This window comes from Paramisgurnus dabryanus, chromosome 21, assembly GCF_030506205.2.
Source record: "Paramisgurnus dabryanus chromosome 21, PD_genome_1.1, whole genome shotgun sequence".
Taxonomy (NCBI): Eukaryota; Metazoa; Chordata; class Actinopteri; order Cypriniformes; family Cobitidae; genus Paramisgurnus; species Paramisgurnus dabryanus.
This window is the reverse complement of record NC_133357.1, coordinates 10,539,722-10,551,556: the sequence shown is the minus strand read 5'-3', so window position 1 is coordinate 10,551,556 and position 11,835 is coordinate 10,539,722. Positions and strand designations below refer to the sequence as shown.

The window sequence follows — 11,835 nt, the reverse complement described above, 5'->3', positions numbered from 1 at the left end:
GTACAAAAAGTTTTTTTGGTCTGTATAGCTAAGTTTGCCATTCGTGACGACTGTGAGGGGGGTGAATTTTTTTGTAACTCATCCGTTTAAATGATATTAAGCCTTAAAATTCTGCATAATTAAGGGCGTGGCCACTTGAGGGACGGTTGAACAGCCACTGTTGTCACTGGAGTCGAGCTAGGTGGGCGCCTTTTTACCCATTTTTGGATATCCACAAGTGATGCGCGGTGACGTGTGGCCAAGATGGCGATGGCAGGCACCGCCTACTTTAAGCTTAAAAAATGATCTTCAGAAACCTATGGGTGATGTCACGGACACTACGTCTTTTTTTTACAGTCTATGGTCCGAAACCGCTCCCTAACCACTATATAGTGCACTATGTCGGCCATTTTGTAGTGGTGTCCGAAACCTGAGTGAACAACTTCATTCCCTACATTCGTTCACTACTTTTTACCCACAATGCACTCTGATTTTGAGGGTACATTCGATGTACACTCACTCACTCACTTTTTCCCATTATGCAAACTGAAATCAGCTGACAGTAAACACCAAAAATTTACATTTATACACTTTTGTAAGTTCTTGTTGTCAGCTATTTTCTATGTTTTAAAAATAAACAAATAAAAAATAATTGTGATATATTTTATTTAAACTATAATAAACATTTTTAATAAACAATAAATAAACAACTGTAAATAAAGTTGTTTTGTACTCTTTATTATCAACTAATACAATAAACATGACAAATGTGACAAACAGTAAGAAAGTAGACTTTACAGTTTCACAGTACAATCAATAAAGCCACACAGGTGTAAGGTTTATGACGAATCTCTGCGACAGCTCTCTTTGACGCATAGTATTTACGTCAGTGAAATTACGTCCGAAATCGCTCACTCATTTTCATTTGCTTCTTCCCCATATATGGACTCAATTGACTTTTGTTATAGGGAATAGTGAATGAGGGAGTGGTTTCGGACACAGCTTCAGTTGATTACATGTTTGTCCTGTGTTGGCTACCATATGCGTTTTTAAAATTGAGTGGCGAGCTGTTGGTTGCAAAATCACAATCTCACCACTAGATGCCGCTGAAATTTACACACACCACCTTTAATTTGTTAAGTTAAAGTAACATAAAAATATAGGTTAATTTGACGAAAATGCTGCATTTTTAACAGTGTTGCAATGTAGACAATTCGTTTACTTTGTGCCTCCATTGTTTATTAATAGGTTACAGTATATACTGGCCCATCCGACTGTTATAAGTAAATTTTAGGATCTAGTCTGATCAACTAATCTGAAAACACAAAGGTCACTAATATGTTATGAATTACTGGAAACTTATGTAATGGCTTAGTCTGACAAAGCTACAACTAACTCTACAACTACAACAAACCAATTAAGTCCAAAAATGCATATTTTATAGGCTATTGACGATCAATTCATTTTTTTAAATCCTTAGTTTTAGATCTATTGCATTGCTTAGGCTGCAGCCTAACATCCTAACTCCTATCAGTTAAGCAACCATTGTGATTTCAATTTGGACACTATTTGGAACACTGAACGACTTAAGAGAGCAAGTCTCTGTAATATGGCCCCTGTTCTTTTATTATTATGACGTCGCAGCTGTTAGGAAAAGATTTGGCAACGTAATAAATTACTTGGCAACCTGTAACAAAAGCTTACGCATGTAGATACCTGCTCTAGTTTATGTCCTTCCCATAAATTAGATGTGAATTTATATTGGAGATTCATTTTAATTCATTTATATGGGCACATTATCCCATCAGTAATAAAAAACAGAATTAGTAAAAGTATGAGCTTGATTTAAATATCATTCGTTTCTATTCTATATTTATCATTAAAACTGTAAACCTATTTCTGTGGCATCTTTTTAAGAGATAAACCAATTTAATAATTTGTTAACAAAAACGTACAATCTGCGCAGCCCACCATCCAATCATCATAATATGCATTTTTATGTGAATAAAGCCATCACCCTTTCCTTCATTTACCTTCCGTCCTTTTTATTTATTTACTGCTCATTGTAATTTTATCTTTGTATGTATTTAAGCGATGGTTGTTGTCGTTATATCTTTATTTTAATAACAAGTATGAAGTTTTTACGTGAACTTTCCTCCCATCCTGAGGGTGGCGCTGAAGGGCTGCGTCCGCTGCAATTCTGTCCCCCAAAGATCAGCGTAGTTCGATCTGACTGGGCGGGGGGATGAAAGGTGGTAAATATGGCGGCGGCCTTGGACGAAGATGAAATCGACAATGATGATTATTATTCTCTCTTAAATGTCCGTAGAGAGGTATGGCATTTTCTTTTTACTGGGAGGTTTCAAATGAGGGAGCCGAGAGGAAAGCGTGAAAGCAGGCGATTCAGATAACATGCTTTAAAACCAAAATCCGGCAGCATGTCGTTAAGTTGTGGTACATCTAGCACACGGTGACCCTTACTTATTATTGTCTTTATGGAGAAAACCGACTGAATGATAGGCAATAAACCTGATATATTATGGCATTAACCTCTATTATTTTATGATTAAAGCATAAACTTCTGAGGAGGTAATTCTAGCAATTAAAAACTATCGCCTTCTAAAACTTAAACAACTTCTGAAAAGTTGACTTCTTGAAGATTTATCGCAGTAAATACGTTTATTGAACAATCGGTGTAAAATACAATGTTTTAATACGTTGTCTACATTAAAGTCTTATCTTGGGGACATCTAGCAGATGTTGATGTGTGTTCATAAAAGTCCCTGTTTTGCTTGTCGCATGAAGTAGATTTTTATAAATTAAAAGTCCCGTGATGTTTGCTTCACATTCTCACCTTTATGTGTGCATTTTCAAAGTGAAACTTTAAGTTGTGTTTTATGATAAATGACCAGAGAGTTAAATACAACGCGTATTTATCTGTATATTCAGGCTACACAAGAAGAGCTCAAGGCATCATATCGTCGTCTTTGCATGCTCTACCACCCAGACAAGCACAGAGATCCAGAGCTAAAGAGGCAGGCAGAACAACTTTTTAACTTGGTGCACCAAGCATATGAAGGTATTCTTGTACACTCAGTCTGCCAAAGCCTCTGACAAACAAACAAAGAAACCACTTACTGAATTTTTTGTTTTATTGAAATTATCTAAAGCACAAGTGTATAATAACTCATAAACATTTGATGATTATGTAATGTCATTTATTTTCTTCTGCAGTGCTAAGGGACCCACAATCCAGAGCAATATATGACATATACGGAAAGAGAGGACTGGATGTTGAAGGATGGGAGGTCAGTTAAATACATATTAGCATTAAATGCCACAGTGCAAAGGAATTCAAGTAATATCTCAATATATAATATAAAAGATTTTATTATTTAATGCATATAAACTTTCTTTGCACATCAATAACTTGTAGGTGGTGGAGAGGAAAAGAACTCCAGCGGAGATTCGTGAGGAGTATGAGCGACTTCAAAGAGAACGAGAGGAGAGGAGACTACAGCAAAGGACCAACCCTAAGGTTTAACCAAATGCTTTTAAAAAAACACGCCCACATTTTGGGAATTTAGCTTATTCACCATATCACCCAGAGTTAGATAAGTCCATATATACCTTTCTCATCTCCGTGCGCGCTGTAACTCTGTCTGATGCAGCCCCCGTTAGCTTAGCTTAGCACAAAGACTGGAAGTGAATGGCTCCAGCTAGCATACCGCCCAAGTAGCAGTGCTTCGCCTTCTGAGAATATAGTTCCCAGTATGTATACTGTTATAAGATGGCTGTGTCTCTTATGACCTTGTTATTTGTACACAGTAGTATGACTATACAAATCACATCACATAAATAGGAAAATGTTTGCGTTATATTGTTCCTTATTGGGAGCAGTATGCTAGCTGGAGCCATTCACTTCCAGTCTTTGTGCTAAGCTAAGCTAGCGGGGGCTGCATCAGACAGAGTTACAGCACGCACGGAGATGAGAAAGGTATGTATGAACTTATCTAACTCTGGGGGATACGGTGAATAAGCTAAATTCCAAAATGTGGGCAGGTCCTTTAAGCATAGCCCCTATCACCATTAACTTTAAGTCTAACAGTTGTTTGCTGTGTCACTCAGGGGACAATAAGTGTTGGTGTTGATGCAACTGACCTCTTCGATCGGTACGATGAGGATTATGAAGAGATCTCTGGAGGTGGTGGTGGCGGCGGATTACCGCACATTGAGATCAATAGGATGCACATATCCCAATCCATAGAGGTTCATCTCTTACTTAATTTCATATGTTTATAGAAATGTCATGTGCCATGGTGTGCTAAAATGCAGGTGTTTATATGTAAATACAGGCTTTGCATTACATATGTATTGCCTTAGTTGGTTTTTAATAATTTAATAAGCAAAGTAACTGATTAAGCAAAGACTTGAGTGCTCTTATAGCTCAATTGGTAGAGCATTGCATTAAATGTAAATGCGGTCCATAGGCTCCTCTGACAACCACAGATACAGCCATTCTCTCTGGCTCGCTTTCCACGCACAATGGCAATGGAGGCGGAAACATAAACCTGGCCCTGCGACGGGTCACCTCTGCTAAAGGCTGGGGAGAGGTTAGCTTTCAATAAATGCTACAGTCAAATTTTAAAGAATGCTGTATTATAAATAAACTGAGCATGATATGTGACATGATTCATACGTGTTTTTACAGGTTGAGTTTGGGGCGGGAGACACACATGGGCCTCTTTTCGGCCTCAAGATATTCCGTAATTTAACTCAACGGTGGTGAGTCCATCGTATCTTGTTAAATTCATTTATTCTTTTTATACTATTATCACTTTTATTTATCTTTACAGGGTTTTTTTTAATTGCTTTGTTTAAAAAAATTTTTTTGTGAAGCATCTATGCACACTTGTAAGTGTTATGTGTAACTGCTTATTGTACACTGAGTTACAGTTGTATTTTTCAGCTTTGCGACGGCTCATTGTGGCATGCAGTTTTCATCGCGCGGCGTACGGCCAGCTCTCACTACTATGGTTGCACGCCACCTGGACAAAAACACTATGGGTTACTTACAGTGGCGCTGGGGAGCTCAGTCTTCCATGAACACCAGCATAGTCAGGGACACCAAAAGCAGTCATTTTACCTTTGCTGTGCAGGTCTGTTGCTTTATTTAAGATTTAGATTTTATTTAACCCTCCTTCGTAGTACTTATTTCTTTCTTTGTTGCAATAGTTGGGAATTCCACATACGTTCATCATGATGAGCTACCAGTACAAATTCCAGAATGAAGATCAGACCAAGATCAAGGGCTCAGTCAAGTATGTGTCAGTGGATGATGCCTTTTCATTTGCTTTATAGAAATACATCAATATGGATAAGCATCTAATGCAGTGGCGGCTGGTGACTACTTTTTTTGAGGGCGCTCGATGCAAAATTTGTCACAACATTTATGTAGCTCGTCGTGTGTGGTTCGTAATTTTAAAATCGAGTGATCCTATGTGCATCACATGTCTTGTCAAAATAAGTGCCTGCTAAAGGGTTTATAATAAAAGAGACGCTGGTGTTTGCCAGATACTCGTATATTCTCATGCGTAATCAGAGTTTACTGTTAAGTGAGTGTCTTGTGTGTATTTTGTGAACGTGAGCGTCTCTTTTATCATAAACGGTTTTGATGCATGTGCAGCAGGCACTTATTTTGACAAAACACGTGATGCATATGGTTCATATGACGCAACAAACACATATTTTGAAAACACAAGCAACACACATGACACTTTGAACACGTATTTTGAATTTGCGCCCCTTAGATGAGAAGTCACGAGCCGCCACTGATCTAATGTCTAACAAAATGATGCTTTGTTACGATAAGATTTTTGTTTACGATGCAACAACAACAGTGGTGTTAAATGCTGTCTGGCTGTTGGACGCTGTCTAAACATCGATATCACATCATAAGGAGATGTCCGATCTATACCCCTAATACAGTTGATATTGTGCATTGTTTCTGCTAGGTCACCTTGATTTTTTTCAAGGTGTGCTCCTGAATATTTTTTGTTTGTTTGTTTGGTGTGTAGAAACCTATTCCTAACTTAAACCCAAAAATAACAGGTTAATAAGAATGGTATACAAGCCATTGTCATATGGCTCAATGGTAAAGATGTCTACACTGTGTTACATTGCAGGTCAGGGTTCTTCGGTACTGTGGTGGAATATGGCGCTGAGACCAAGATTAGTCGTCACAGCATCCTTGGTGCTACCGTCAGTGTTGGAGTACCTCAGGGAGTGTCCCTCAAGATCAAGTAAAGCATGTTTATGATTAAGGATTTTTTACTATTTGCTGCTTCTCAAAATCACGCTTTCATCTCTTGGATCTCAGGTTGAATAGAGCCAGCCAGACGTACTTCTTTCCTTTTCACTTAACGGACCAGCTTTTACCCAGCGCTGTGTTTTATGCCACGATCGGACCTCTTGTATTCTACTTGGCCTTCCAGCGACTGGTCATAAGGCCTTACGTTCGTGCTCAGCAGGAGCAGTAAGCCTTTTAGCTCATATCACATTCCCCACCTGTTTCGTTCAGTTTATCCAGTCTGGATATATGAAGCATATATGAAGTATGACCCTATTCTTTTTTTATTTAGGGAGCTTGAGAAACAGAGGGAAAGCTCTGCCTCTGACATCGCCAAGAAGAAGCAAGAGGCAGAGGCTGCTGTAAGTGCATAATGTCTTAATACACTGGAAATAATTTATAATAGGCAGCCGTTAAAGTGGTCATAACTTTTCTGCGCAGGTGTTTTGTGTTCAGATAAAAAAACAATGAGTTAGCATAAGGCTATCTTTTCTATCTGCACATCAGTCTCTGTGTCACGGTGATGAATGCGTGCCTTCACTACGTGCATATACAAGCAGTCTTATTGAAATCACTTTTTACTGTAGGTTCTGCTGATGCAAGAGTCTGTGCGCAGAATTATCGAAGCGGAGGAGTCCAGAATGGGTGAGACCCAATAGCGTGTCTGCGATCAATACAATACAATTGTGATGAAACAATGATTTGAATTTTATTTTCAAGCAAGGATCATTGACTCTGTCTACTTTTATATTAGGTCTAATCATCCTCAACTCCTGGTATGGCAAGTTTGTAACAGACAACAGTCGTAAACATGAAAGGGCGAGGGTCATTGATGTAACAGTGCCTCTTCAGTGCCTGGTGAAGGACTCCAAGCTCATTCTCACAGAAGCATCTAAGGTAAATCACGGTTTGGCAGGGAGTAGCAATGAATTATCAACTGGATTTCTAAATTTTTATTCTAGTATTAGTTTCTGTGTCGTGTCTCTTGTATACCCCAACCACGTTGTGCACCTCCACACGTAAAATGCCTGGGTTTGTATCATGATCCTAGTTCAGAATCGGACAAAATTTTTGAAGCGGGAATCTGTGGCGTCAGTAAGCGGAGCTTACACTACAGACCACAGTTTGAAAAAACTTTTTTAATTGTCGGAAAATGTACAGTTAAAAAATGCTGAGTAAGGGACCGATCACACCAAACGCGTTTATGGCAGTTGCAAGCACCTTTTTTGGATAATTTTCTATGGGCAGTGAGCGTTATGCAGCGAGCCAAACACCTTGCATTTTTTGTCGCAGCATGCCTTTTTGAAGGAGGGCTGGGAGAGGAAAAGCGCCCAACGTCATTTGCGTTTTTCCTTTTTCCAATCGAATCGGGAGAGGCAGCACTTACTTTGTGGCAACAGAAGTTTACAGTTGTTTGCAATAACCAGACTGCGATCACTGAAAGCACAGCCATCCGATGCAGTTTTGCCATTGTTAAAAAGAGGTAAAACTGATAAAACCTTAGCGACTGTAAGTGAACAATAAATAAAATAAATGTTTAATAATTGTGAAAATGTAGGGGGTATTTTTATAACTCCTGTTATAAAAATACCAGGTCCGTGTGGACTAGGCCTTAGAACACGATGTAACTACAGAAGAGTCAAGTTTTAAATAGGAAAAATATCCAAACTCTTGGTCATTTTTGAGTGTGATGCTAATGGTCTAATCTGATTCAATGGATTATGCTAAGCTATGCTAAAAGTGGTACTGCCAGACCCGAAAAAAAAAAAAATGTACTCAAGGGAGCTGGAAAATTAGCCTATTTAGTTAAAGTGTCCCTTTATCATACATCATTGCTATTGTTTCGCTTTAAGATACACACCAGTATTTTTTTTGTAAGGCATGTTTGTAAAAACTACTTAAATGTCCTGATATAGCTAAAACCTAGTCCTGGATTAATCTAAGCCCTGTCTGGAAAACTGCCTCTAGAAATAGTTGAAAAATCAAACACAGCACAGCAAAAATTATTATGCTTATATTACAAAGTTGTTTTACAAACCAAAGTAAAGAACATGATATATAAAACATAAACTGTTTCTTTATTAATGTTTGCTATAGTTTTTTTTTGTGTGTGTTGCAATGCAACATTATTATGTTTTGAATTAAAAAGCACAACATTTTCCAAAGTACCCACCCCTTATAATTGTAAGCGCCAAAGTACTTAAATATTAAATGTAACAATATAATTTATGACATAACCATATAATAGTGTAACACCAAAGGGATTTTGGTTACTGGTGATGTTACGTAGGGTGTTTAGCTCCCTTGTGGTGAAAATGTGAGCCGGTACTATGCGAGTGGCTGGTCAGGCTTAGAGGGGGTGTACGCAAAGCATTTAAACGTGGCTATAAACACCAGGCGAACACCGACTGTGGGCACTTGCCAGCGTTTTTTTAGCTAAGCGCTTTGGTTGCTATGATACTTCTGTTTTAATTATCAGTCGTTGAACGATGCGGCAGTTGGTTGTTGTCAGAGTCGTATAATAATAGAGTTACGACACTCACATAGACGTCCGTTGTAAGAATGGAATGCGGAAGTAACAGCGTTTCATGTAGTGACCGGTAGTGACGCATAGTTCCAAACGCAGCACTGAAGCCCATTCATTTCAATGGCACCTGCTGGTAAATCGATGAAATGACCGTTTCTCTTTACATTTTCGGACATTTCATTAATATAGTCAACAGTGATATTTTATGAACTCTGCTGTAGGTAATCATTATTGTTAATAATAACTAGTAAAAATTTTATATTTTAATGAGTTGTGTATAATGTGTGAATAATATAGATTTAATGGTTTAATATGTTATTACTGGTGGCCATCTACTTTATACTTATCTTATTTATATATTACGAGTAACACTAGGGGGCAACAGCGACAAGCTAAATGCCTTATAAGAAAGTCACACTGCTTCACAATGCTGCTATGTGTTTCATTGTGTTTGGTAAGTAATACGAGTGATGTATCCTCGAAAATCATGTATGATTATATTAACATTTAATGTGAATTTAAAATATGAATTTAGTGTGTTTCTGTTATGCTTCACTGTTACAAATAACCGCGTTGGCGATCTTTTTCGTGATTTTAATATAGTAAAAGTGTAGGTATTATGTTTTTAGCAGATTGATACTTATATAGCCATATTTTGCTACAAAAATAAAAGATAAACTGTGTTGCTGTAGTTGGTATAGATAACCACAGTTATATTTGGGTCACAATTAACTGTTTATCTTTATTAACTGATTTACTGTATTTCCATCACTCCCTAGTAAAAAAAAACCGTTATAAACACAGTAAGTATAGTGATCAATTCCCATTACAAGCTAATATTTACCTAAAATAGCTAAAAACCTATGCAAACAGATTGACAGCCCTGCTTGGTTTGGAACTGTAGAACGTTACATGAATCACGTGACCGCGCGGCGGCGAGATCAAAGCGTTTCGTAACTCTGTTATTATACGACTCTGGTTGTTGTGATATTTGTCCCGCCCCTCCTCCACTGTGATTGGATGGCCACGTGAGAAGTGACATTGACAAGCTGAGCGTTTCACACAAAGTTGAAAATGTTTCAACTCTGGGCACTCCGCACCAAACGCGGAAAAAGCCAAGTGCCGGAGCACAGCACTGAAAAAACGCCAGCTGTTTTTAAAAAGCGCGTTGCTTCTTTTGGAAACAATTGAAAACATGCACTGACCGCCGGCGTAAATTACTTTGTGTACCACCAGCTTCAATGGTAATGCAGATCCAGCCCCAGTGAAAAAGGGGCAGTATATGCTTTTCCATCTCTAGCTAATGCAAGCCTGAATTTACTGCCTTCAACATCACATACAGTCAAGCATTTCTCTGTATAGAAAATATAAACTGACGTTTGGCATTGCTGTAGGCATTAATTGCTTGTTGTGCATGTCCTCAGGCTGGTTTACCGGGCTTTTACGACCCCTGTGTAGGCGAGGAGAAGAGCCTGAAGGTGCTGTATCAGTTCAGAGGTGTGATGCATCAAGTTCTATGCGGTGACACAGAAGCACTCAGGATACCAAAACAATGTGAGTACAAGCAAGAAATTCAGCAGTTATTTGTTTAAGCGTTTATTTTAAATGCATTTAATCTTGACTTCACGATGACAAATGTCTTACTGTGTTTACCAGCAGTAAAGATTAATGTTGCTCTCCTTTGTAATTTAAAGCCTGATGTTTTTTTGTGTTTCCTCTGTAGCCCACAGGATTGATAATGACAATTAGGAACGTGTATCTGTTGAGCTGAAAGGGACAGCTTGGACTGGTATAGACTGATGAGACACAGATTTTCTGGAGTACACTCTGTGGACTTTAAAGTCTTCATATACCTATTTATCATTCATTTTGTGCCGTTTTAAATACTATTCAAAATGATGTCTGTTTGGAATTAAGAGCATTTAATTCATTTGCTGGATTTTCTCAAATAAAATTCTTTCACAGAAAAGAAACTGTAACGCCAAAAGTTAAATATCAGATGTATTCCCTTATTTGTTAAACTCAGTTTTTAAGTAAAAGCTCCGCCCTCCCCAAAATGATGATGGGTACTGTGAACTGTACTGGAGCATCTCTAGACCACAATGGTGCCTGTAATCTGCACTCAACAGAGAGCGATATTTCACCCTCATTACATCAGAAAGAAAACGTTGCTTGATCCAGCTCACTAAATCCCATAAGAGATGGTTTACCTCAGCTGTCAGTCATATTTCTGTGTTTGACTTTTTTTTATCACCAACATCCAAATAGCTTGCTAAGTTTTCAGGGGCAAAGCATGTTCTTTCCCATGCTATAAGATTAGCAAAACCCTTGCCTGTTTAATTTCCAAAATGTCTTTAGGAAAACTTGCGTTGTATTCCAAGTAGATTTCATTCCCCCGAGTCTAACATTTGGAGGTCCACCTCTCATATTTCACATCAGCTGCCAGTGCCATAGGAATTAAAGGGGCCAGTGCACACAATATAGCGGGATTGTCTATATAAAGGCTAGTCTCCCACCTTGTGTTCAAAGACTTGAATAGCAATGGATGAACATTTGTTGAAACTTCATTTAGGTTCCACCATGTTTAATCCCTGCATTTAAGTGCCATACAGATCTATACCCCTAATACTGTCTTTTCATTTAAGCTTTTGGATGCCTTTTGGTATGTTTATGCAAGAAAAGCAATACTTAATTTGATGGGCTGGCAGTATGGCATCTCTTTGTTTCTGGTTAACTCTAATTTATATGAAATGTCTCAATTCTGCACACTTGCCATTTGAATGATGATGTTTAAATGACTATACCTGTATATCTGTAATTGCTGTCTAGAGTGTTAGCAGCAGGTATAGACTGTCATTTTAAAATAAAGAAACAATGGAAATGTACAATGTGTTTGTATGATACATTCTCCTACAGTCCAATTTATTCATAAGAACTGCAACTTGACATCTTGTTACTAGGCAGAAATGTTATCAAAACC

At 38.1% G+C, this 11,835-nt stretch overlaps 1 protein-coding gene across 1 annotated transcript; it reads left to right on the top strand.

Annotated features, from left to right (window-relative positions):
* The first annotated feature begins 2,187 nt into the window (after positions 1-2,187).
* dnajc11a (DnaJ (Hsp40) homolog, subfamily C, member 11a) lies at positions 2,188-11,743 on the top strand. Its single transcript, XM_065285516.1, has 16 exons — positions 2,188-2,312; positions 2,929-3,058; positions 3,214-3,287; positions 3,416-3,517; positions 4,108-4,248; positions 4,470-4,592; positions 4,691-4,764; positions 4,949-5,138; positions 5,215-5,300; positions 6,165-6,281; positions 6,359-6,514; positions 6,621-6,690; positions 6,916-6,973; positions 7,083-7,225; positions 10,280-10,409; positions 10,579-11,743. The coding sequence occupies exons 1-16, from the start codon at positions 2,241-2,243 to the stop codon at positions 10,602-10,604; spliced, it is 1,692 nt and encodes a 563-aa protein (XP_065141588.1). The 5' UTR covers positions 2,188-2,240; the 3' UTR covers positions 10,605-11,743.
* The last annotated feature ends 92 nt before the right edge of the window (positions 11,744-11,835 follow it).